Below are 26,214 nucleotides of genomic sequence, written 5' to 3' on the forward strand. Positions count from 1 at the left end.
AGGGGATTTATGTGCAGTGCAGATTATTCTATGTCTCTGTTAAGCGCAGAATCCAAGCTATAATATTTTTTTAACTAACTAGCTGGCTCAGCTTATATTTTTTTTTCCTTTTGCTTAATAAGAGCCTTATCCAGAACTCCTTGAAGTCAGAGAGTCTGTCTATCAGCTTCAGTAGGCTTTGGATCAGATTTCAAATCACTGATTCATTATTAATTACACATCTGGGACTCCCTTTTCAAAGAGTTCATTGTTAAATAAATTCACTTTTAAACATTACAGACTTGGCATTCTTGTGCATTTAATAAAAGTCTGGCAAACCGGCAAAGAGCCATAGGCCAACTTCTCTTCTGGTATTGATGGATGAATCTCTACGGAAGAGCAGTGGTTTACACTAAAAGGATATAACATATCTCTTTGCTCTCACATAACCACTTTCTGTCTGAGACTAAGTCTGTGCGTTTTTATGATTTCTCCTCACTTTTTCTTGAGTTTTCTCTACCAGCAAGAGTTTCTTTGTGGATTCAGGCACTGTGGGGTGAAATAGCTTTGCTATCTAGTTTTCTTTCTCTTTGAAGTGATATTGGCATCTTCTTTGCAGGACAAACTACAGCCACATTTTCAGAGAATCCTGGAAGAGCAGACAGGCAGGCAAATATTTTCCTGATCCCAGTGGCAGGCAGAATGGAAAACATCTTTCTAAAGATATATGATCTTTCCTGTAGTCCTCAATAACCTAGTTTGAGTCCCTACATTGAAACATTAAAGTGACCAAGGAGCTGGTCTGGAAGCTCTGGTTACACAAAGGGATAATGTTTTGTGGAGGAATATGTAGAAATACAGATTTTCCTATGGAATTGCGCTCAACAGGAGGTTAGGTCCTACATGAAAAAGCAGGACATATTATGGTGTGATTTAATGGTACAGGGTATTCCCACTTTGCAGCCGAAGGTATGGGGACCAGTAATCCAAATTTCCTGTGCTGCTTCTACAGGGCAACCTAAACACGTTGGGAAGGGGGAATAGGAAAAATCCTTTCTTCTTCTCCTGATGCCAAATCAGAGTTTAAAATGGCTGAATGATCCCAGTTAATACCAATGTTCAAGGAGACTGTGGGGATAGATTCAGATGACAACAACCTCTTTTCCAAAGCTTCCACTTAATCTACAACTGTTTACATTGTTTGGAAAGGAAAATCAATAGAAACGCAGCTCCCACCAGTTAAATAATGAAGCTCCGAGTGTTTGTCAGAGGCCAACACCCACTAAGTCCTTGGCACACTTTCAATACAAGGGATAAAAATCACCGCACAGTTGTGGCAGGGACTATGAGGAACATAGGCTGTCTGTGTCACAGAGGATTGTGACACTGGGCCACTCAAAACCCTCAGTAGTCAAAGCTAATTTCCCACTACAAGTCAGACATCTCACCTGTTTTATCACAGAGAAGGACAAAACCCTTCCTCTGCCCAAATTCATCTTCTTCAGTTTTCCAGAGTTCACATTAGGCATGATTATTCTCTTCACCCTCACATATGAAGTGCGACTCTTTCCAAAACTGCAGCCCTTCAGCATTAGAAATGATTAAGGCATTTACTCCTTGCAGTAAGAGCAAGTTTTGGGATGGGTCTGCAGCCATCTGGTGGGACAACAAGGAGAGGGTGACCTGTCATGAAGGCAATGTGACCTCTGGCCAGTCAGCAGAGATGCCTTCAGTTCCCCAAGGGCCATCAAGATCTCCAGAAACATTTTCTGGAACCCTTTATGCTTCCAGCAGCAGTATCTGCAGCAGCATGAGAAGGCTCTGATCTCCAGGCTGACCCAGTTCATAAGGTTTTGACTCTGTCACTTGAAGAAATGGATTTGGAACAGTTCCTGATTTCACTGCCTGCAGTCCTGCTTTAGGATGTGCTTCTGCCCATCTTTTCCACTAGGTTTGAGGAAAGCAGGAACAGATACAGTTACTTAGTCACTTCAATCTCACTTTCATGCACCATGGAGGTGTCTGGGTGATATACCAAAAGAGGCTTTCTGGACCTGGAAGGGAGGTTTGACCTCTCCTCGGGGAAGAAGAAGGGCTCCAGCATCCCTCCAGGGCAGCCAGCTGCTATTCTGTCCATGAGGGAAGTGTGGTCTCAACACCAGCCACGGTGGATGACATTGGTCCCTAGATCTGCTCACAGAGAGATGTGCTTGGACTTGGGACACTGTGGGCAAGTCCTTACACAGAGAGCGTTGGCTTCAGTCTAAGTTTTGGGCTGATATCACATCAAGCCATCTTCCCATTCCTTGCAGTGCTGAGCAGGGTTTTTGATATTTTGAGGGACAAAGAGCTGTGCTGTCCTTGGGTAAATCTGGCTGTGCATTTTGGCAGCATATCTCACACCTCTAGGCAGCTCAGCTCATGGCTAGCAACTCCCTGTGCTGTGCCACTGCATGGCTCACTTGATCTGCTCTTGGCTCCTCTGCAGTGTTCCTGAGCAGAAAATGTCCCAAATCCCACCTCTGGGGCACCAAGCCTGTAGGCAGACACATGACATTTCAGTTCAGAAACCAGACCACCTCTGGAAGTCAGTCCCAGTTCCAAACCTGTGGGAAAACACCACTAGGACCAGTTACAAACCTTGTCCTTGACCTTCATTCTGCAAAAAGATGAGGCAGACAAGGATTCCCTCTAACTGAAACGAAAGGTCATGGGGAAAGAAGTGGACATGAGCATTTCTGGCCATTGCCCCTTCCTCCAAGCTTGATGGCACTCCTGCTTTCAAACATGGGAACTGGTGGAGCTGGCATCCCTCCCTAGATCCCTTTCTTCAGCTGACCTCATACACTCATCTTCCCCTTCCCACATGACATTTTACCAGCCACAGGCCAAGGATCACCCCTGTTCAGAAACCAGACTGTCTTTGTTTGCTTTCTACCTTTCCTGTTCAGAAAAATCTTCACCCATTCTCCATGAAGTCTCCAATATTCTCCTTCCACAGTTCATTACATTTATTGACTAATTCCGCTATCGCCGCAGTACATGGGTCATCACCCACATTTGTATGTGTTTACATTTTCCAATTATTTCCTTAGTAGCTGTTTATCACTAACAGTTTTTGCCCTGCCTGAGTTCTCTCGTAATCACTCCATCTTATTTCTTCTTTATTCTTTCCGTGTGGAAAAAAATAGTTTTGTTGTTTGTTTTTTTAATAAAAGACACTCACTATCTCATCCAGTCATTCATTTCACCCTCCTCTTTTTTAATGGGCCTGGTTTATCACCAGCACTTTTTTTTAACAAACATCAGGGGAAATAAGCCTTTCTTATCCCCTCCAATAATTCCTATGGTGAGCAGGTATTATTTTGCTTTCTTTTCTTTCGAGCTGTGGCAAATTCTCAGTACTCTCCATTGCCTCCTCCTTTATTTACGGGGGTCACTGTGTGACAATGGTGAGCACACGGTCAGGAAACGAAGCCCTGCATCCTTGTCCCTTTTTCATCCACCTTCAAGGGCATTAGGAGCAGAGGTGTTTGGAGGTGGGGGTGGTAGGACCCATTTGGGCTGCAGATGGTCCTGATGTGCACCAGGACAATCCATGTGCTTCAGCCATGTTAAGTTTTAGCATTTCCTGTGTTTGTTAGTTCGTAGAATCACAGAATCATTTAGGGTGTAAAAGACCTTTAAGATCATTGAGTCCAACCTTTAACCTAACACTGCAAAGTCCACTCCTGAACCATGCCCCTAAGAACCTCATCTATGTGCCTTTTAAATACCTCCAGGGATGGTGTCTCAACCACTTCCCTGGGCAGCCTGTTCCAAGGCTTGACAACACTTTCCATGTAGAAGTTTTTTCTGATATCCAATTTATCACAGGATAAATAACGGAACATCTGGAAGTGGAGGAAGGACTTGCCTGTGCCCAGGGTTTCTCCATTGCAACTCGATCTGCTCCTTGAACTGGCCTGTCCGTGTAACTCTTCTGTTGACATGGGTGACTGTTGGATATGGTGACTGACGGAGGGGACCAGCCCAGGGGACCCAGACAGCTTCCTTGCTGTGTCCCAAAGCATGCTGGACACAGAAATCTTTGCTTCTTAGGACACACACAATCGGTTGGTTTTATATACAGGCTTTCTCCTTAGGGAAGACTGCAGGTAGTTCTTGACATGAGTAGCTGAAGGCAGGAGGAGTTTCTGTCCTTTTGTAGATGACAAGTTGTTGACTTTCTCTATTCCCTGTTAAATACCCATGGTTTTATCACAAGCCTAATCCCTGATTATATTCAGCACCTTCCGCTAACTCAAGAAGCAAGGACTCCCTTGGGGCTCTCACCAAGAGTGGAGGGGACCCTTTTTCTTGCAGGACAAGGTGTGTTAGACCCTTCCCCATGGCCCAGGTCCCAGACATCACTCTGGTGAACTTGGGGGCCACACTCATGCACAGGAGATTTGCGGTCAGACTATCAGTAGGGATGTAAGTGGAGTAGCGCTGATTTACTGTGCCTTGGGAGCTGGACCTATGCAATGCATCGTTCTTTTATTTGGATTCAAGGTTAAAGCAGTTTGCTTAACTATCCCATTTCTTGAGGTCTCTGACCACTCGGCCCCCGCAGTGTCTGAGCTTTGCCAGCAGGCATTAAGCAATGTAACCAACATCTGGCAAGTGAGGCTTAGCATCCCTCTTCTGACCTTCCCAGGGGAGAACGGTCCATCTGATGTGTAGTATTTTCATTGCATGCTTTACACTTGCATGTGTTAAGCCAGAATCTTCAAGACATTGTGATATGTTCTCAATATACCAACTGTACATGTACAGATAATTAAACTGATGAAAACATCCAGGAAGAACAATATGCTTCAACTCCAAACTCTTTAGGGAAGGGAGCATATAATATTGTGGTATGTATGGAGAATCTAACAGTGGAATCAGGTCTCTTGACTACATCTCTAGATATAAGGGTGGATAAAGATGAATGCACTAAAGTCTCTGCACCTATTATGGTTCTGAAGGCATCCCCCTTCCCCAGTCTCAGTGCATGAGGATGTAGCTCTCATTAAGTTTAATTAGTTTATCTGCATTTATAAATGGTTTGCAGCAAAACAGAAAGATCAATTCTATGCATCGGACCTAGCACTATTGTCTATTTTATTTACTTTAATTGCCATTAGATTTGCTAAAATCTGAGCTAGGTTATCATGATTCATAAGATGGTCGTGTAGGTTTTGTATTTATTTTTTAAATTATTTTAATGTGTTTAGAGAATATGCTACAAAAATAAGCATTCACTTAGCTTATTAAACATTTTTAGCAACGAAGAAGTGACTTTGAGTCAAGATGGAAATAAACATCCTTATTCAGGAGAGATTTTTAAAAAGCAAACAGAACATAAGAATGCGGCTGAGCTAGTATGTCTTGGGAAATTATTTTTCCTTTTCCACATCAGCAATAAGAGATCAGGAGCATTTTCAAGCACCAATTTCTGTGGGCCGGATGAAGGGAGATGGACATTTCTACAGTTGATTTGAAACTGGATGAACTAGAGATTTACAGTCGAAAAGATAAATGGATTTTGTGAGCTGTCCAATTTCATTATGTGCCCTAGCCAAACTCTTTCTTTAACGTTTGATAGAATTATGATCAAATATTTCAAAATAAAAATGCTGACCTCTGTAGAAATTGTTGTTGACCTTGTCAAGGTAGCTTTAATGCTTAAAAAGAATACGAACAATCTCTCAGTGATATAAAACTTCAACAGATGCTACCAAATCAAAATATATATAGAAAGCAGCTGGTTATTCACACTGGTTGAGCTCTTATCAAACCCTGTTGTCGGCTGAGTGTGAAATGGATTTCTGCCACAGAAAGTTGGCTCTGAGGCTCGCTCCATGTTCAAAGTTCGATTTGCCACATGTGATACAGTCGGATGATTTAAAACACAATTGACTTTCTTGCAGCAGTTGACTACTCTTTTTCAAAATTATACAGATCTCCAGAAACTGAAAGGCAAGTACACACAATGACCCAGAATACTTTAAGCCAATCATTTACAATACAGATTATCTGCATAAATTTCTCATGTTGGAAGTGCTTTCTTAAACTAGGCCATATAGCTTTCAACACAGCATGCTGCAAAAAATGCGATGTCTGTGTCTTCTTTTCTTTGCATTAAGACAAGGGTTTGAACCAAAGCCCTGCACACAAACCCTCTTAACTCCACATTGTGCAATTTGCATCTTGAGCTGCTTTTCAGTTTGTGTTAATTTAGCACCAATCTCCAGTTGGAGAGCTTCACCTAATCTGGTCTCTGTATCCATCATTGCTGTATGTTACATGCAAAGGAAGGTGAAAAACCCTCTGTGGACTCCAGTCCTGTGGCAAAAGCACGAGATAGCTTAGTCCCACTAATATCTTGGCTTGCTTAAATTGATAATAGATAACTGCAATTAAATCCAAAATTCAGCTGGGGTCTCTGTTAGTATCTCTGTTGCAGGGGCAACTTCCACAGGTTAAATGCCTTTGTGTTGCAAAAAGAGACTTTTTGGACTCTTTGCAAGGATGAGGGAAAGAAGAGTTACCTGGTTACCTGGGCTTCTTCCAGGCCACTCAAAGATATCAGGGTGTAGGAGCTAAAATAACAATTAAACAGAAAACCAGTAACGCAAGTATAAAAGTCAGCTGTGTTATGTCGATGTAACTCAGAAGGTCGTCACATCCCAGCTCCACAATGGGAAGCGAGTCTAGAGCAGGATTCCTTCCCCTCACCTGAGGCAAGCTAGAGGAAAGAGACAACAGCTTGAGTTTCTCTTGTGTTTGGGGAATCCACATCTAGAGACTGAACACAAACCAGCTCACAGCTCTGGTCCTTGGCCGGGTTGCAGCGCCTTTCACTGTGGTACCAAACCTGGGGTAGGGGACAAAGTCTCATGCTCTGCCCATTGGATTAAGAGAGCATGACGTGGGGCTGGTGTGCTGTGGCAGAAAGGATGGGACATGCCACACACATCTGAGCTGTGTCTTGTCTTGCTACAGAACCTGCTACCACGTGAGACACTTTTTCTGGTTTAGGAATATGTGACATCTGGGTTTCTTTACCTGATTGTGACAGCTGATGGGAAATTTGGGACCGTCCTTTCTTCGACTTGGCTCATAAGGGAGGAAAATCAATAATTTTGTCTGTGCGTGAAAGGAGGATGTAGCATGGAGGGTGTTGGTCTCTTGTCCTGAGTAACAAGCAATTGGATGAGATGGAATGGCCTCAAGTTGCACCAGGAGAGGTTTAGACTGGATATTAGAAAACAATTGTTCGCAGAAAGGGTTTCAGGTATTGGAACAGGTTGCCCGTGGAAGTGGTGGAGTCACCATCCCTGAAAGTGTTTAAAAAACATATAGATAAGGTTCTTAGGCTTAGTTATTAGGGTTAGGCTTAGGTTTTGAGGTTGACTTGGCAATGTTGGGTTAACAGTTGGACTTGATGATCTTAAAGGTCTTTTCCAACCACAGTGATTCTAAGAAACAAGTCAGAAGTTGCTCACTGGCCCATGGGGTCTGCTGGCATCCAGCTGGCTAAACTCTCTTCTCCTTCAATGAGGTGGATGGATCCATCCTGACATCTAGAAGTGGTTCCTGACCCAAACTTTGCCCCAGATGGTGCTCAGGCATTGTTTGGGAGAACATTAGCTGGCACAGGCCAGCACTGTGCAAATGGTGCTGAAGTCTGGAGATCAGCAATTAGGTGAACTGGGAGATGCTGAAGTCAGTGTGACCTTGAAAACAGTGGTTTGCCTTGAAGCACAGGTGCTTCTTTTCTTCTGCTTATGTGAAGCCAACGGTCTTCAAAGAGGGCAAAGTCCTCCTGCATGTGTGTCTTCCTTCTGCTCTGCTGATCTGTTGTCCACACTCATCTCATTTTTACATGGAAATCCCACAGATGTTTCATCTAGAAGTAGATGGGAAGTTGTTGAATAGATTGTTAATAGGTTCAAGACACTGAGAATTATTTGAAAGGCTAGTGAATCTAGCCAACATAGCTAGGTATGCTTTTTTCTGCTCTACGGGAACTGAATTTGTTGGAAAGTCAATTGTTCAGTAGGTACTTTTTTCATACCAATCTTTCTGAGCTTGTGCCTCACAAATTAGCTCAAAATTCCCTGAAAGCTCAAAAAACCCTCTGTCAAAACTGTCAAATTTGAGATGGATTTTCATTGAAGCCATACTAATCCACAGAATGCAGTTCTTGATGATACTACAAAACCTCCCATGCAGTTCAGAGTAGTCTCCTCAAAACATAGTATTTGTTAGAGTAATCACATAGCGAAGCCAGCAGCCAGCCAGCCTTGTCTTCAGGACTGTCTTGTAAAGGACAAAACAGATTTGATGTTGTGTTAGATTTTGGGAGAAACCCCAGGAAAGATAAAAGAGGAAGGATCTGTTTCCTCCAACCATCCAGAAACAAACCTAGAAAGTTTAAATAAAGAATAACAAAAGTTGCATGCACAAATTGACTCGGGGCAACTTTTTAACTTGCTTCAGTGACGTTTTCATGGCTGATTAGCTGAGCTGCATGTGACCTTGGCAGTGTTACAAAAGCAATTTTTACATCAGTCAGCATAAGGAATTCCACACTTTCCATCATATCCCTCCTAAAAAGATGCCTGCTTGCCTTTGAAATCTGGGTTTGCTTCTGTGGTTGGTCAGATCTCACTTGGTTCATGCTCCTGAGCACTGTTCAGTTGGAAAGGACCTGCACGTATGAGGTTACCCTGCACAACCTCCTTTACTGCCCAGAAAGATTACTGAGTGGAAACATCTGGATTTTGACCACTTGTCATTGATTCTCAGGCCTCTAGAAATCCTGTGCAAAGGGCTGCTTGTGCAAGAGACAGTGGACCTGGCACAGATGCTTCCTGAATCATAGAATTATCGAAGCACAGAACAGTTTGGGTTGGAAGGGACCTTCAAACCTCACCTAGTCCAACCTCTGCCATGAGCAGGGACATCTTCACCCAGATCAGGTTGCTCAGAGCCCCGTCCAGCCTGGTCTGGGATGTTTCCAAGGATGGGGCATCCACCACCTCGCTGGGCAACCTGTGCCAGTCATGTGCATCCAGCCAGCATGTCCAGCGCAGAGATGCAGACTCCTGAGAGATCCCTGGCAGAAACAACTGACAGTGTGCCACTCCTGCTGGTACCCCAAGCACCAGCAGCACCCCAGGACATCAGTCTGAATGCCAGGTACACCATCCTCTCCCTGTCTCCAGCCCTGCAGGAGACAGCGATGTACCTTGCCACATGAGATCATCACAGAATCACAGAATCATAGAATATCAGGTTGGGAGGGACCATAAGGATCATCTGGTCCAACCTTTCTTGGCAAAAGCAGAGTTTAGACTAGATTAGACAGATAGCTCAGCAACCTGCCCAGATGAATCTTAAAAATATGCAGTGTTGGAGAGTTGACCCCTTCCCTGGGGAGACTATTTCAATGGCTGATTGTTCTCATTGTGAAAAACTTCCCTCTTGTGTCCAATCAGAATCTCCCCAGGACTAATTTGTACCCCTTACCCCTTGTCTTTTCCATGTGACTCCTTGTAAAAAGGGAGTCTCCAGCTTCTATGTAGCCACCCTTGAAATACTGGAACATGGTGATGAGGTCTCCCCTAAGTCTTCTTTACTAAAGACTGAACAAGTTCTCTCAGCCTTTCCTCATGCAGCAGTTTCCCAATCCCTTGATAATCTTTGTGGACTCTCTCCAGCCTGTCCACATATTTTTTGTATAGTGGGGACCAAAACTAAACACACTATTCTGGGTGGAGCCTCAGAAGCTCTGAGTAGAGTGGGATAATGACTTCTTCATCTCTGCTGGTGATGCCCTTGTTGATGCAGCCCAGCATCCTGTCACCCTTCTTAGCTTATAGCAGTGTTCTAATTCTAAGCAGTCACCAAACCTCCTTGTGCTTCAGGTCTATGGGTGAAAAAAATGTGTACACAAAGTGGGGGCCAGCCACAGAACTCATCCTTCATCCATCCTCAGCATCCCTCAGCTCTACATGGGGACATGAGCTTCTCCCAGCAGAAACAGAGAGGAGATGGAGCAGTCAGAGGGCTGAGGGGGGAAAGACAGAAAAACTGAGGTTTTTGTTATGCGTGAAAGCTCTGAGCATGGAGCAGCGAAGATGGGCAGATTTCCCATCCCAGCACCACTAGCAGCCAGCTGGTCCTTTTGGATGCGGTCACCTGAAAATGCTGTTGGAGTCACAAGATGACACAGAACACAACAGAGACGAATGGGGTCACTGGGCACTGATGCAGACCCATCTGAATGGAAGAAGCGTGCAGCTGCCTCTGCGTCAGGCACGAAGGGGAGGAGGGATGCTACAGACCCAAAAGTGTCTTTTTCCTCCCACCAACTGCTTCTCATTTTGGCTTTGATGTGAATTTGCCATGCAGACTTGGCCAGCTCATGCACTCTACGTCCTCTGACTACAAAAATGTTTAAGCAGATTCACATCGCTAATATGTAGGGGAATTAGCGAGTGTCACCAATGGCTTCTGACTTAAGATATGGAATGTCAGGTATTAGCTGAACCCAGAAATGCAGCTGTCTGTGAACATTTCTGAAGCAACTTGTCAGTAGGGTGTTTCTAATCCTTTTACCAAACAGATCTTGGGAAATTTTTTTGTCATTGTCTCTCTGACCCTAATAAATCTTAATGCCCACAACTTGTGGGTGTTGACTTTCCAAGAAAAACATCAATGGCACTCTGTCGCCACCCTCCACGTTCCCGAGGCAGCTGCTGGAGGCGAGTTGTCTCATTTTCCTATGTAAATGAAGAAAAGAGATTTTTAGAGCCAACCACTGATGCTGGGAAAGAGATGCTGTGTGTGCCAGCATGAGCAACGCTCCCACCGCCCGTCCCCGACACTGGCAGAGTTCAGCTGCTTCGTGGTAAAAAATAAGGCGTTCTCTCTCCAGGCATCTTGCATTTCAATTAATAATTTTTCACCCAACTACTTCCCAGCCTGCTTTGATTATGTGCACTCCATATACTGACAACGTAATGTGGAGCCAAGGAATGGTGGATCAATCCCACAAGGGGAATTGCAGCCCCAAGCCTTCAGTGTGAGCTGTTTTGTATGGTGCTATTGCGCTGTATTTGGACAAGGCAATAGCTCGAAGGACCATTATTTGGTATTTTTATAACATTACTATGCAGTGACTTTGGATTTTTCTTTTCTTCGAAGCACGTAAAATGAGTTAAACAAGAGGATGACAGAGGTGTTCGCAGAGCCAATTTGACAAGAAGAGAATTGCGAGTGAGTGACAGCTGAATGCCCCCTGGATGAGAGATTTTGGTGTTTCATGCACAGGGAATCGGGGCGGGAGGGAGTTATGGTCCGTAACTATCACAAGGTAATGTACTGCCTAATGCACGTTGCTGGCCTTCAGCAGATAAGGCTGCTGGCCACTGAACAACCAACGCCTCGAGGCACAGAGTAGCAACACAAAGCGTCTATATGGGCATTTTTACTGCCCTTATCTCCATGGTGTTGGAGAATAGCTTTGTGGTTGGTTTTAGCAGATGATCTAATTCAGCTATGGCACCTGGATCTTGCTTCATTAGCAAATGAAAATAGTTGGTGAAGGGGAAGAATTGTGCTTGAATCACCATTTTGCACTTTTATTTCCTCCTGACTGCACTGCCCAAGGCTCGAGATGGGTGAGAGCCGCTGCCAGCTGACGGAGAAATGTTGTACCCTGCCTAGTGGTACCGCATTGGGCACAGCCAAGGCAGGAATTACTCCGTGTTCATACAAATTGCTTCTTTTTCCACCTTCAGCTCTCCTGCTGATGTACTGGCCACACCACACACATTCCCCAGACTATATTTCAACTAAAGCCACCAAAGAGATGTTTTTCAAACATCCAACTTTTGAACGTTCAGCAAAATCGGACCATGTGAGAAAGACTCAAGAAGACGGTTTGAACTAGACACACTTCACAGTCCATCCTGCAGAAAGCAAACCTGCTTGGAAACTCACTGGACAGCACCTGCTATGTCTGAGCTCATAAATAAAATAGTTCGGGTCTCGCTGACTGGGCTGACAGCCACATGGCTTGTATCAGCAATAGTTTGGCCAGCAGGACCAGAGCAGTGATCATCCCCCTGTACTGGGCACTGTACTGGGCTGCACCATGAATCCTGGGGTCAGTTTTGGGTCCCTCACAACAAGAAAGCCCTTGAGGGGCTGGAGCGAGTCCAGGGAAGGGAATGGAGCTGGGTAAGGGGCTGGAGCACAAGTGTGATGGGAGCGGCTGAGAGACCTGGGGGGTTCAGCCTGGAGAACAGGAGCTGAGGGGAGACCTTCTGATCTCTGAACTGCCTGAAAGGAGCTTGGAGTGAGAGGGTCTCAGTCTCTTCTCCCAAGTGACAAGCAACAGAATGATAGGAAACAGCCTCAAGTTGCACTAGGTTTAGATTGGATATTAGGAAACAATTGTTCACAGAAAGGGTCGTCAGGCATTGGAACAGGCTGCCCAGGGCAGTGGTGGAGTCACCATCCCTGGAGGTGTTTAAAAGACACATAGATGAGGTTCTTAGGAACATGCTTTAGCGGTAGACTTAGCAGTGTCAGGTCAACGGTTGGACTCAGTGATCTTAAAGGTCTTTTCCAACCAAAACGATTCTGTGATTCTATGGCACAGCCTGGCTTGTGTTCCTAGGATTACACTACCTCTCTCCTCCCAACAGGGTGACCATCCTGGGGACTGTGTCTGGCCTGGACAACGCTCTGGTGGCTTTGGCTTAGAGGGTGACAATGGACTGGCCTGTGTCAGCACTCGCTCACAGTTAAATAGCAACGGTCTGAGTCCCGGAGCCTGTGTTTGACCACAGCTGGGTTACAGCACAAAATCAGTGCAGGCTGAGCACCAGCGCTGCAAACAGTGTTTAGCGCTGCAGCACTTGGCGTATTAGTGTCTCATCTCTGTATTCTCATCATATGTCTTGCTGCAAGTCCCTCCAGCAAGGAGACGGTGGATGGTAGCGGTATTTAATCTAATGAAACAAGGCATTACCAAGTGTGATCTAGTTACCTGATTCCCACAGTTCAGCATGTCTCTGTGCTGGATGGGTTTGGGTGGTGCACGTCTGTTCATATGTTGAAACTGTGCAATTCCCAGAAACCCTCTGCCACGGAGAATTAAGGAAAAGCTATGAAATGGGGGAGGGGAAATAGAAAGGCTTGCTTGACAGTTAATAAAACAATAAAATATACTTTGTGTGTGCCCGCGTTTCTAGGGACATACCAGCAGCTGTTAATACCGTGTCATCTGTGTTTTATTCATGGCCCTGCTGGACTGTGGATAGATAATGTCTCTCTATAACTCACTCATTTCTGAGTGTAATGGGAAGCTGTCACTGAGAAACATGCTTCTCTGCCAAAAGTGGGCAGCCTGTCTTTCCACTGGGGAAACACATGACTCTGGAGCTCCTCAGGCTGCTCAAAACCCAGTAACATTGTCTTTTAATTATGTTGAATATTTAATACTGGAATGCTTGTGTTTCTGCTGTATTTTCCATGATGACTGGCAGAATGATCTGATAAAGCTACAGACAAATCCTTGCACTTCTCTGATTTTGCTAGTTGAGATAGGCAAATGTTTACTCGATGACCGGCAGATGTGGGACTCAACGATCTTAAAGGTCTTTTCCAATCAAAATGGTTCAATGATTCTATGATTCTATATTGACAGGTCAGCACTGGGTATCCACCCAGATACTTATGTTTGAACTGCAAACCATAAACTTCTGGTCCTGAACACCAGAACACTCTCTACTGATTTTTTTTCTGATCTTGCAGTTCCCTCACTGAATGGAAGGACAACAAGGTCACATAAAATAAGCAGCATAGCAATGTTTGATATATTGTTAAGCAGTCCTTATTGACTCAAGTTCATCAATACTTCTTTTTAAGCACCAATTACTGAATACATACTCTAAATGTTATCCAAATGCTCAGTACTTTACTGAATTACAGCTGAGTTTTCATTCCAGGGACTGCTACAAACTGAAGGTATTACTAGAGGGAGATGTTCCTTTGCGAGACTCAGCCATGGTATCTCTGGTCAATACAAAGCAATTGCAATGGAGTTTTGTGGAAAGCATTGTGTTTGCAAGTCCAGAGAGCCCAGGCTGCAAAATGCGGCCTGTCCTAGGCTGGGATTAGGGAGTACAGGTAGGACTCCAGAGCTGGGAAAGCACCAGGCTCACTGCTGTGCAGAAGAGCCTCAGGGATAGTGTCTGGCTATGAAATGGCTGGTGTGTGCGCCTAAAATTCCACTATGTAGAAGCAAGACTCCCTTAGCCTTCGTCATGGCAGGGGGAGGGCCTCCCCAAACACAGGATCTTCCCTCCCATGGACACGGCTGGGACCACAACTGGGGCCCCACTGATTTCTCTAGTGAAAATAACAGTTGATTTGCAGTGTGTTGTTCTTCACGCGCATTTTTGCAAGGAGGGTCCTGCAGCGGGAGGGAGCAGCAGGGGAAACTGGCTCAATTACATTGCTCTGACAACCCACCCCCACCAGCAAAGCACACTCAGCCCTCGCTGCTCCAGCTGCGGGATCTTTTCGTGGCATACCCCGTCCCAAGCTCCGGCCATCCAGCTGCAGCTCTGACATCCTCCCCCAGGCTGCTTTTTCTGATGCAGGTTACATAGAAGATGCCAGGAAGGTGTGGGTAGGAGGAGATGAAGGGCAGCAGATGCAGACAGGTCTCAGCTGCTGTCCAGGCAGCTCACAGGGCACCACAGTCCAGCCCTGCAGCACTGAGGACACAGTTTGGTTTCTGGTTTGAATGCCACCTATTATTCCTGAGGGATTCACATCTATCTTGCTGACCATCCCACTATACTGAATGTAGAAGATCCTGGGCACACTTTGTATTGATTTCCCTGCTCCCAGAGACCAGTCCCCATCTTCATCAATGCGTCTGTGACGGAAGTTTTATTAATGCAAAATGGATATCCTTCTGGAAAATGAAGTCCAGAAATTAATAATGAATTAAAACAACTTGCCACAGGCATCGCTAATGAGTTCTTTGTCTGCGCAGCTCACATGAAAGGAGGTCATTGCTCAGCCGTTCCCATTGCAAACGCCAAGCAGATTAACCGTTAACATTGAGTGTGTGGGTCTCTCCTGAGACAGCGGGACGGGCTTTAGCTCAGCTTGTGACTGACAGGGTTTTCCTGCTATACACATTTGTCTTGAGGAGTCTTCGCTACCTGGAGAAGACACCTTCCTCCTCTCCCCTCCAGAGACTCAGGTTGTTGTGAGGACACAGGACTCATGCCACTGGAAAGGACAATAACCTTGCGGAGCTTAAGAGGAGAGCAGAAAGTAATCTTGGAGAAGACTAGCAGGGCTTAACTTCACCACCATAAGCCTCTTCAGGGACACTGGCCCAGTAACTAACCTGGCACGGCTCCAGTGCTGTGTCTGCATCTATTGTTCTTTTCCTTTATCTCGCAAGGCAAAGGGTGATCCTGCCTTATCTGCTGCCACAGGCTTTGGAGGAGGCCCCAGGCAAGGGCAGTGGAGATCGTGTCCCTGACAAGCCCCGGGGGCAGGATGGGGGCTGTGCTGGCAGAGGAGCAGCCAGCACTGGGTAGTAGAGAAGGGAAGGTTGTCACACCATACCGACCACCTTACCATGGCTTTTTCAGCAGCCAGGTCTCACTCAGCAGAGATAAGGAGGCAATGTGTTGTATTTACCCATCTGCTTTCAGATCCTGCTCCTCACTGGATAACTGGGCTGGATGAAGCAGTGCATGGGTGAGGAAGCTGGACATCGCTGCTCCATGATGTGGCTGGAGATCAGACGGGGATTTCACCCCTTGTCCAGCACCCCTTGTGACCATGCTGGCTGGAGCTGAGGGGCCCATCACTTCCCCGTGGCCAGTTTGTTTCACATCAGCCGTTTATTGCTCTGTTCTGACTTCTTGCAAAATACAGCAGCTCAACCTATCCCCTCCATGTGCTTCTCCCAGGCTTGGGAAAATGCCACTGTGTTTGAGGCATGCTTTTTTGACCCTGTTCCCCCCTCTTGTCCTCTCAGGTGGGACACCCAGCAAGGCTGGCTTCCTTGCTTGGCAGCACAATTACCCATCTACCAAAATAACTGAGTCACCCCAAAGCACTGGGAGCCAGGCAGCACCGTGCCAGCAATGCACACTGTCATGGGGATGCACAGGTTCACCTCCACCAACTGCCCCACCAGTGGCCTTGGCCATGGAGAGGTCAGTCCTGCCCTCCCCTCCACCCGTCACTGGCCATGCAGTCCCAACCCTGGGCTGGGAAGAAATCCCCTTCTGGTGCAGAGAGTTTGGCCCGATCGGGAGAGAAAGAAGCAGGGAGGCTTGGGCAGGGATGGGGGAAAAGCAACACTTAGGATCTCAGACTGCACATAGGATCATTTTGGTTGGAAGAGACCCTCAGGATCATCAAGTCCAACCACAACCTATATCTAGGACTAAACCATATCCCTAAGAACCTTGTCTGTGCACCTTTTAAACCACTCCAGGGATGGTGACTCCACCAGTTCCCTGGGCAGCCTGTTCCACTGCTTCACAGCCCTTTCTGTGAAGAATTTTTTCCTAATATCCAATTTGAACTATCCCTGGCGTAACTTGAGGCCACTTCCTCTTGTCCTGTCACTTGCTACTTGGAAGAAGAGACCGACATCCTCCGTGTTACAACCTCCTTTCAGGTAGTTGTAGACAGATAGGCACAAAACCCTCTTCCTCTCTCTCCTTCACAAGTTCATGTTCATTTTTCTGCTGTTAAGCTGAAACCTCAACCAACGCCACCAGTAAGTACAAGCACAGAGCCTTTGTATCTCTGAATTCACATGGTGGTCTTACCATGCTCTTCATCACAGTACCTGGGTACCTCATAAGCCAGACTGTCGCTTGTCCTTAAAATGCTCCAGCAAAGGGAGTTTCATCTTACAGCAGACAGGGATGCTGGGAATGTCCATCTCACCCAGCACAATACTACGAGAGAAGTATCTGAGGAGTCACCAAAGAGACTGGTGGAGCTGGTGTGATCTTGGCTTGGGTCCCTGAAGGGACTCAGGGGGACAAAGGACATGACCATGGCCCCACACCTGGTCTACGCAGCCATCTGGGAGCTAGTTCAGGAGTCTGTGAAAGGCAACGCAGTACCTAGTGTAGACATAGCAGATACTCCCACAGTTGTGCCTGAGAAGTCTGATTTGGGAGTTAAAATGAAGCTTGTTGCATCCCACCTGTTTGTCACCTGCCAGGCTGTTCTTCCCACACAGCAACTTAACTCATATTCAGAGGTTGCTTTTAGCTAGTGCTGCATTTAGGCACAGCTATTGCTTCTTTCTTCACTGGCATGACCTAGAAACCACCTTTATGTTGGGCGCACAGACAAGGAGCAGTATGGATGTTGCTGCTAACTGCGCTGGGATGCAGCAGGCAGACGGGTGGGTGGAGGACGGCATAATGTTCATGTGAATGCCAGGGAAGAATTTCAGGCTTGGATCAGCTGTGTCAGTATTAGGACAGTGCTGGGCTTAGGGACATCTTTAGAGAGAGGTTGAGAGTCTTCAGAATCTCTTTGGGAGTTAAGTACAAATAAGGTGTTCTTTTCAACACAAGCTGTGTTTGTATTTACAGGACAGGGCAGTCAATTAGAACAGCAGGGCTCTCAGGTCCCCACCACCCATTTTCTGCACAGCATCATCATTTCATCTCCATTTAACAACAGGTTCATGCCTGGAGTAACTCTGACTCAGCTGTTCAGCAGACTCGTTGAGGCAATCAAGCCTGCAGAGAGCTTTATTTTCACTGAGTCTCAGAGCACAGATATTTGTAGACCAAATCCTTACGAGCAGCCACAAGGGAATGCTGTTGGGATCTCTCACCTGTGTCAGTGTTGCTGTAACCATCGCAGCTCTGGGATCTGTGGCTCTTACAGGCTGTGGGTTCACAGGCTGCATCTACCTGGAGCCTTTGTACCCTGTTTTCCTACCAGTGATAGACAGGACAAGAGTTCTGTTATGGTCAAGACTTCAGGAGCCCAGCAGGAAACACAGAAGCTCAGCAGAGCTTGTAGAAATTAACGGGGAGAAGGAAGCATTGAACTTAAAAGTCAAATAAGGTTTTGCAGAAAAGGCAGTAAGGCACTGTCCTTTATATACGGTGAACAGTTTCTCTGAGCTTGGCTTTTACACTCTTACAAAGCCTATTTTGAAAGTATGTGTTACTTTTTCTCTTTCCTTCCAAGTGCATAAATCTTTATCCCTAAATGACAAGCACTACTAAATGGGAAACTATTTTGTGCTGTCATTTACTTCTCATTTGGTCCTGTCACATCCTATCTTTTGGCACTATGTATTTTCTTAGTGTTATGAGCGTACATCTGTGCTGTGTGTGTGAGAGTGGGTGTCTGAAATGTGTTTGCATAGGTCCTTGATAAAAAGCTTTAACAACTAAAGTTATCAGAGAGGCACGAGTGAGCTGGTCAGGGTAGATCTCAACACTGGCAGGCAGCAGGTCAACTGCCTGCAGAGACATTAAGCACTGAAGAGGTCAAAATTGCCAGGTTTTTAGTATTTACCTAGGTGGGAAACTACTGCTCATTTTGAGGAGCTAATGGTGCTTGCAGATTTAGCTTCAACACCAGAGGAAACATAAAACAACAGCAATGGAGCCCCTTCAAGGAGAGCATTTCCCTCCAGCAGCACAGTGCAGTTACATCCAAGTTCTAATCATTAATCACTTTCTTTCATTCTTGTTTTCCAGCCAAAGCTTTTGGCCAAGGAGTTGCTTGATTTGGTGGCATCTCATTTCAACCTGAAGGAGAAGGAATACTTTGGAATTGCGTTCACAGATGAAACGTAAGTGCAAGGAATTAAAGACCTAAAAGGCAACTCTTAGATCACAGGAAATCTCGTTGGAGTTTTGTCATGAGCAAAATGGCCAGTGGAGAAGACCTGAGAACCCCAAAGTCCTAGACCAAGGTCTAGGGAGGCATGGACCTCACATCGGAGTCTGTCCTGTACTGTCTCTCCTTCCAAGGGTTGGAGGCCTCTCACGGCAAGTTAAGCACAGCCAGAGGTGTACAGAGGCAGCAACAATCCCTTCCTAATCCCATGTTCAAAGAGTTTGTATGATTTGACATTGGTAAAAGATTAATGTAAGCTCTCATGGACTTAAGATCCACTCGCTAGTTCAAAATTATTACCAGATTGGCGGAACTGTTCAATTAAAGTTTTAATCAGTTTATTCACTCAAGCAGGCTTAAAAGTAATGCTAAATTATTTCAAGAATAAAAACAACTCACAAAATTATTATTTATGATGTTTTATATCCAAGATTAGAGTTTCTTGTCAAAATTGAAAGAAGAAAGTGTAGGAAAGGAAGGGATTGCCAAATTTCACGTGAACGAAAAGCATTTTAAAATATAAAATGTTCATTGTGGAAAGGATTTGAGCTCACCAGGAATCACACAACAGTCTTACGCTAAACCAAAGGATGGGACCCTGACACTGCAGCCATCTCAGGCACTGTTGGTTGTTCACCTTGAACTCCGGCTCCCAAAGTCCTGATATTACCACATAATTTAAGGTTTTGTCCCGAGACAGCCCATTTCTACCCTCTGTTTAAAAGGCAAGTATAAAATCAGAGCTGGAGAAACATTAAAGGTCTGCCAAATGCTACGATTAGTCTTAGACTGGGACCTCTCAATGCTACTGCACACTGTCTGCTACTATTTTCCAGCTGCCTGGTTTCTCTCTGTGGTTAGACTGTTCTTGACACATGGACTATATCTCGTATGTGTGCCCACCATACTCCACCTTGCTTTACAATAGGTTTTTCTGTATATTAATCAGGGAGAGGCATCTCACACCTATATTCTGACAAAAAGCAAGATTTTCAAGCCAATGCTCTGTTCCCAGAACAGCTGAGTCAGTGGTACTGCTGTTATGAGCCAGCTCCACTTTCCTGCTGGGAATTGTAAATTATCTGCTGGAATAATGATTCAGGATGGGGTAATCAGAGGTGGATGGATAATTGCACAAACATATCCACACTCAACTCAGCAGTAATCTCCCCTCTAGAGCCAGTTCCTTTGGCAAGCGCCTGCCTTGGATAGCCCGAAGCCATCTCAGGACACAGGTCCCAGGATGGAGGGATGCTCAGCATCAGGCGCATGCCAAAACAGGACCTGAATCAGAGGAGAGCCCAAAATCCACCCCATCTCACTGACACAAGCAGCTCAGCCCTGTAGGAGATCTCCAACCCCACCCAAATTAATGAGACTGGTCCTGGAACTGGCAACTTATAAAGCAGGGGGAGGAAATTACTCTTCACCAGGGTGTTATTTCTTACTGGGAAGAGCAAGTTACTCAGTGGGTGCTGCCTGAGGGGTGCAGGAGAGCCATGCAGAGAAGCCAAAGCAGACTAGGAGATGAGAATGTTCCCTCAACAGTCCTAAGAGCACAGGTTAAAAACAAGAAACACATGTCAGACTACAAACAGAGAGCAGCTGAGCAAGTCCCAGCTCTCAGCCCAGCTGAGCAGGCACAGGGCTCCCCTGGGAGCGCTCAGGAAGCTAATGAGGAGGTGTCAGCAATTAGAGAGAGCCCAGCCTCCCCTGGGGCTTCCAGGTTTAACACAGAGTGAAGTGCTCAAAGATCTGGGTTAGTGATGGGAGGAAGTGCGAGAGGCTGATGGAGGCCGTCCAGGCAGCACTCAAAGATGCAGAGCGAATGCAGACAGATTCGCACTGTCTAGACGAGATTTCAAAGGGTGAGGTGATGCTTCCACTCACTCCGTCACCTCCTTGACCTGTAGTCAAGATGGAGCAGGGTGCATTTTAGCAGGAGCTTAGCCAACCCAGATGGAAGATTTGGGAAATTTTCATTAAATCTAGTCAACCCAGCAGCATGCGAGTCCAAGCCAATACGAAGTTTGGTCTGCAGCCCTTTTGCTGTCCCATAGTGAGCCTGGCCCTTACACTGAGGCTTCTTAAATGATGTGAAAATAATCTTGACCAAAAAAAATGTGCATAATAGTATATATATACACATATATACAATATATGAGGTTCTGAGCAACCTAATGTCCCTAAAGATGTCCCTGCTCATTGTAGGGATGTTGGACTGGATGAGCTTTGAAGGCCCCTTCCAACTCAAACTACTCTGTGATTCCTCCTCAGTTGTAAGAAGCTCTGAAAAAAGTTGGCACAAACAATTATTGTTTTAGTTGACTGACACAGACAAGAAATATATCTGGGGAGCTGGACTGGGTCTTGAAAAAAGATGTCCCATGTCACCTTCATAAAATAAACTGGGCTCTCTCTAATACAGATCTTAACCTGCAATGTGAAATAGCAGTTTTTTAAAAAAAATCCTTTCTTCAAAAAGTAGGAAAAACAGTCTCTTAATGTGTGTTTGCAGAGCACCTAACACAGCCCTACAGCTGATATAGACCAGGCACACGAAAAGAAAACCTTTAATTCTATGACACGAGCCCTCAGGGATTTCCTTCTCTTCACTGGGTTTCCATTTGCCTTACTTGAAAGGAACTCATAACCAGCTAGAACAGAACAAGCTTGGTTCATAAATGTAGTCTGGGGTTGGCTAAATTGCAAGTTTAGAAAGAAGAAAAGCCGCTCAAGTATTAAATCAATTCTTCTATTTAAGAGTAAAGGCTCTATGAGAGTAATTTATTTAGAAATGATTTGAACTGGGGATTTCCATTCATTAGTTGTGCTCTATCATGACAACCTGAGAAGAAAATCAATAGGAACAACCTTTGCGTTGGTGACTTAATAGTTTCTTGTGATAATATAGGGTCATTACTGCATTCAGCGTGACTAAAATTAGATTGTCAGACTATTATGGAAGAAAGAATAACGCCTCCTATTTTAATGATCATAGAAACGCTTTATGGCGTGAGCCATTAACTGTGGGAGAGCAGAGGTCAAAAGGGTGTCATGTACGGCATGTGGGGCCAAGCTTCCCGTGAAGCCAGAAGAGCGATACACTGGTTGATTAACAGTGAAAAGGAATGGAGAAAGGTCTTGCTTTTCTTGGTTCAGCTATATATGAAATCTCCACTAACCACCCTTCCCCTTGGCATCAGCCCTTTCAGAGTTGACTGGGAGCAAGCGGTCAGGATTACCCTTCTGTTCGCTGCAGAAGACCCATCTGGGCCATGAGCAGGTTTTCCATGTCCTTTACTTGTCCTTAGACATGAGCCACCTGCTCCATGGAGAACTACCAACTTCTGCATCCCACAGCTCCCCAGCCAAAAGTTGACCGAAACCCTTTTGCTCCCTTGGCAGAGCAGAACCTGCAGAACAGCTTCTTCAGCTAATATAGAGAATAAAAACTGCAAGGGGTTGAGTTATTTGTGTTACACTCATTCTAGAGACTGCACTAATGTGGGAAGGTGATGACAGAGGGTGCCCTTGCATAGCCCAGGATCCTATGGCCAAGGGGATGGCAAGGGAAGAGTAGGGTACCACTTTTCCATGGAACAGTGTCTTATCTCTGGGAATTGCGGGGAAACCTGTTCCCACCCTGCAGCCATGTGGCAGAGCCAAAATGAGGGACCAGGTGCCCCACGTTCTGGTTGAATGGCCAGTCCAATGGAAGCTGCAACCCTCCAATTCCTTTGTCGCCAAGTCCAGGGTTTTGCAAAATCTGTAAAGTTAAACTCACATAGCTCCTTGAGCTTTGCAACCCCTTCAAAAGTATTTCTGCTGAAGAATTAAGACCTTAAGTGAGAAAATCTGTGAGCTTAAAGGGGTTTTTTGTTTCTGTTGTGATTGACAGAAATGTAAAATAGTTTATATGGTTTCTATTATGTGAACTGATCTCTCTCAATGTCCATTAAATTCAACATGAGTTTGACACTGAAGGGACGTGAGTTGGTTTATTGTTCCAAATAGCTTTATAACACAAATCAATGTGGATCCACTTTTTAGAAAACTGGACACTAACCAGTAAAACTGTATAAACAGAACCACCTGGAGGCAAAGTATCCATTGAAGTACCATTCTTTACTGAAAGCCCCATTAAAAGAAAACAAAACTGCTGCCTGCAATCAACAAAATGAACCCTGGGCACCAAAATCCATACTCAGTCTGTAACCTAAATGGACCCAGTTTGTTTTTCTAAAAGCGATTATGTATTTGTTATTGGCAGACCAGTTTAACTGCCAACCCGAGTACAACTAACAGAGAAAAATTATCTGGCTTCCAATATTTAATCTCCCTATAGGTCACTCAAAAACTGTTTGCACAATCATTTGTTAATACACTGATATAAACACTCGAACGAATCAATGGCAATAATGAAACAAAAGGTACTTTGTGTCTTTAAATTGAACCGTGAAGGAAATCCAGCTAGACATAGGCATGTATGAATGGGATCCCAGTGCAAGCTGCCTAAATCAGTCCATGTAAACTGTCAGGATTACGACATGCCTGGGGTTAAATGCCCATATTTTTCCCTGTCTTACACGGGATTGTGCTCCATGAATAGTTCTGAAGACAGCAAGACAGCTTCCAGAGCCAAGCGGTTTGCGGTGTAACGGCACTGGAGTTTGGCTCCCCGATAAACCACATTCGCAGGCGGATGCCGGTGACTCTTCACTGCTGCTGTTCTCAACATGCCACACATACACGCTTGAAAACAAGGAGTTAGGTGACAAGTTGCAGGGCAGAAGCCCTCAGAGATGAAAGATTGTAAGTGGTAATTGAGTACAGTGAGCAGTTAACTCCTGGCAGTGATTTAAGTGACCTTCCTCCTCTCAAGGAGCTTTGGATTTAAGCTCCATGCAGATGAGAGTAATGAAACTCTTCAACCCAAAAATTCAGTGGCAATTAAATGTGTTATACAGTACTCACACCCGCGTACATGTACGATATAAATGTGTCATTTGGTATGCATGCATATATGCATATTTTTTCTTTGCACCGATTATATCAACCAGTTTCTCAAGTTAAAATGCAGTGTGAATGAAAAGATCAAGTCTTTTCAAAATAAGAAATACCTTGAAGTGAATTATTGTTCTGTGCACCATGGCTCCTCAAGCCTTCGTTGTACACTTTAGGCAAACCCAGACATTTCTGTTGAATAAACATAGAAGTAGACAGTAAACCCATTGTCAATAAGTCGGTCTCGGTGGGAACTGGTGTGTAATGCTATCAGCTGCTGGTGACTGCTACTTTGGTGACACAAATGCAGCTGGACAGGTTCAGGATAGGATGTCTAGTTTACTGTGGCTTTTTCTTGCTCTGGCAGTGTTTCTACCTTGGTCCACATGGATAAATGCTCATCTTGTACTTCGACCAAGAACGGGCAAGCGTGTCTAGTTTCAATACTCATGTGTACTGTGGCCTTCACAGTTAATTTCAGCCTGAATCCTTTTGAAAGAAACCTTCAGAACAAAAATAAATAGGAAAAAGGACAGATTTCAAAAAGGGGGATGCAGTGGGAAATGTGACCACTTCTAATTTTTGGGTGTCCAGGCTGAGAATCTTCCAACAAGGCTTCTTGTCTGACACCCCGGAGCACCTGTCTTCTAAAAACCGAGCCTAGTTAAAGCACACTTTGGTGCTGAGCAGCCAGGCATGATGCAGGGATCCCACACTAGTGCTGGGCAACTGCATCCCAGCAGCAGAAATGATGGAGGGAGACCTGATCCTGCTGCACATGCAGCTGGCTGAGAGAAAGACCAGTTAGTCCCCATACCCAGCCCTGCTAACACGGCCAGCCTCACCCCAGTCCTGCCCAGTATCCAGCACTGATCCAGGCTGGGTAGATTAGCTCTCAGCACATGTACAGTGATGGAGACACATGAAATGACTAGTTGGGCTTGAAAATCTGCATTATGTCACCCCTTTCTAGTAGCCACGCTGCTAGTAAATCTGTGCCCTTAAAACACAGTTGAGGCTGCCCTTTACCTGGAGAAAAAACTTATTTAAGAACTTTATCTATAAAACAAACCTGGCTAAGACTTAAAATATCTTGGAGAGAAACACACAGATGTTTAGAGCAGGGGATAAAAAAAGGTTTTGATCTTTCTTGTACATCAGAAGATGTCTAGGATGAGTTTTAAAAGTCCCCAATTCCATGTCTCACTTGTAGGTAGATGAGGGACTTGGTATTCTTGCAAAATATATGCAAAGGCTGCTTAAACTGAATGTCTGACGTCTATATGGCGAAATGTGAGATGAGATTTATAAGCGTCTGATCCCGAACCCACTGGAACAATTAGTGGAGCTCAAAAGTAATTTTTAATCCCTTAGTCAGTTTAAAAGCCATATAGATGAGGCTCTTAAGGACATGGTTTAGTGTTAGATTTAGGTTATGGTTGGACTCAATGATCTTAAGTGTCCCTTCCAAACAAAATGATTCTATGATTCTATGTGTGATGTCCCAGCTGGTCTCCAGGACAGCCCAGAGCTCCCTGGGCCTGAAGTTCCCTGAGCTGCCCATCTTCTTCTGCATCTACATAAACCAGGGCAGCTGTATGGAAATTCAAATTGAACCCAGGTGACTCAAAGCCTCCTGAAGCTGCTACCTTACCCTTTATTTATTTTTCTGGGAAAGATGGAGTGGGGAGCTACAAATCTGGTTAAAGAGCTAAATAGATGTTGTTGCTTGCTTTCCAAAGGGGCTTCTCAGCTGCCCAAAGCACACATGCTGCTAAGAAGTAACAGCAGACCCCTGTGAAAGCTGAGTGTGTTTGCTGACAGGGTACATTGCTAAGGCTTGTGGCAGCCCTAGAAGTTAATTTAACACTTTTTTAGAAACCAAGCCTTTTTTTTTCCTTTTTTTTCCTTTTTTCATTTTTGGTGGAATGAAGAATTATTGTAGAGATGGCAAATAAGCACTGGAATAGTGCTCAGGGCATCTGAGTTCCATTTCCAGCTTTATTTGCTGCAAGATTCTCCCCAAAATCACTTCAATTCTCTCTCTCCTTGCTTGTCTAGACAGCAGAGCGCTGAAGGCAAGGGCCGCCTCTCCCTCTGCGTGAAATCTGCTCTGACTGAAATCAATAGCAAAACGCTCACAGGACGTAGCCCAAGCATCACTGAAGGCAATGGCAAAACTCCTGCCAACTTCAGTGGGGCCTGAATTTTACCATATATATTTCCACAGTGCCTAATTTAATGGGGCCT

At 45.1% G+C, this 26,214-nt stretch overlaps 1 protein-coding gene across 11 annotated transcripts in view; it reads left to right on the forward strand.

Moving 5' to 3' along the window:
• Positions 1 to 26,214, forward strand: part of FRMD4A (FERM domain containing 4A) — a 395,327-nt gene that overhangs the window by 269,806 nt on the left and 99,307 nt on the right. For all 11 annotated transcript variants that reach the window (XM_065049256.1, XM_065049257.1, XM_065049260.1 and 8 more), the window contains one exon: positions 18,816 to 18,910. In XM_065049256.1, coding sequence (XP_064905328.1) covers positions 18,816 to 18,910 — 95 coding nt within the window. The remainder of the gene's footprint in view (positions 1 to 18,815; positions 18,911 to 26,214) is intronic.

The sequence above is a fragment of the Columba livia genome, chromosome 1 (genome assembly GCF_036013475.1).
Source record: "Columba livia isolate bColLiv1 breed racing homer chromosome 1, bColLiv1.pat.W.v2, whole genome shotgun sequence".
In the NCBI taxonomy this organism is placed as follows: domain Eukaryota; kingdom Metazoa; phylum Chordata; class Aves; order Columbiformes; family Columbidae; genus Columba; species Columba livia.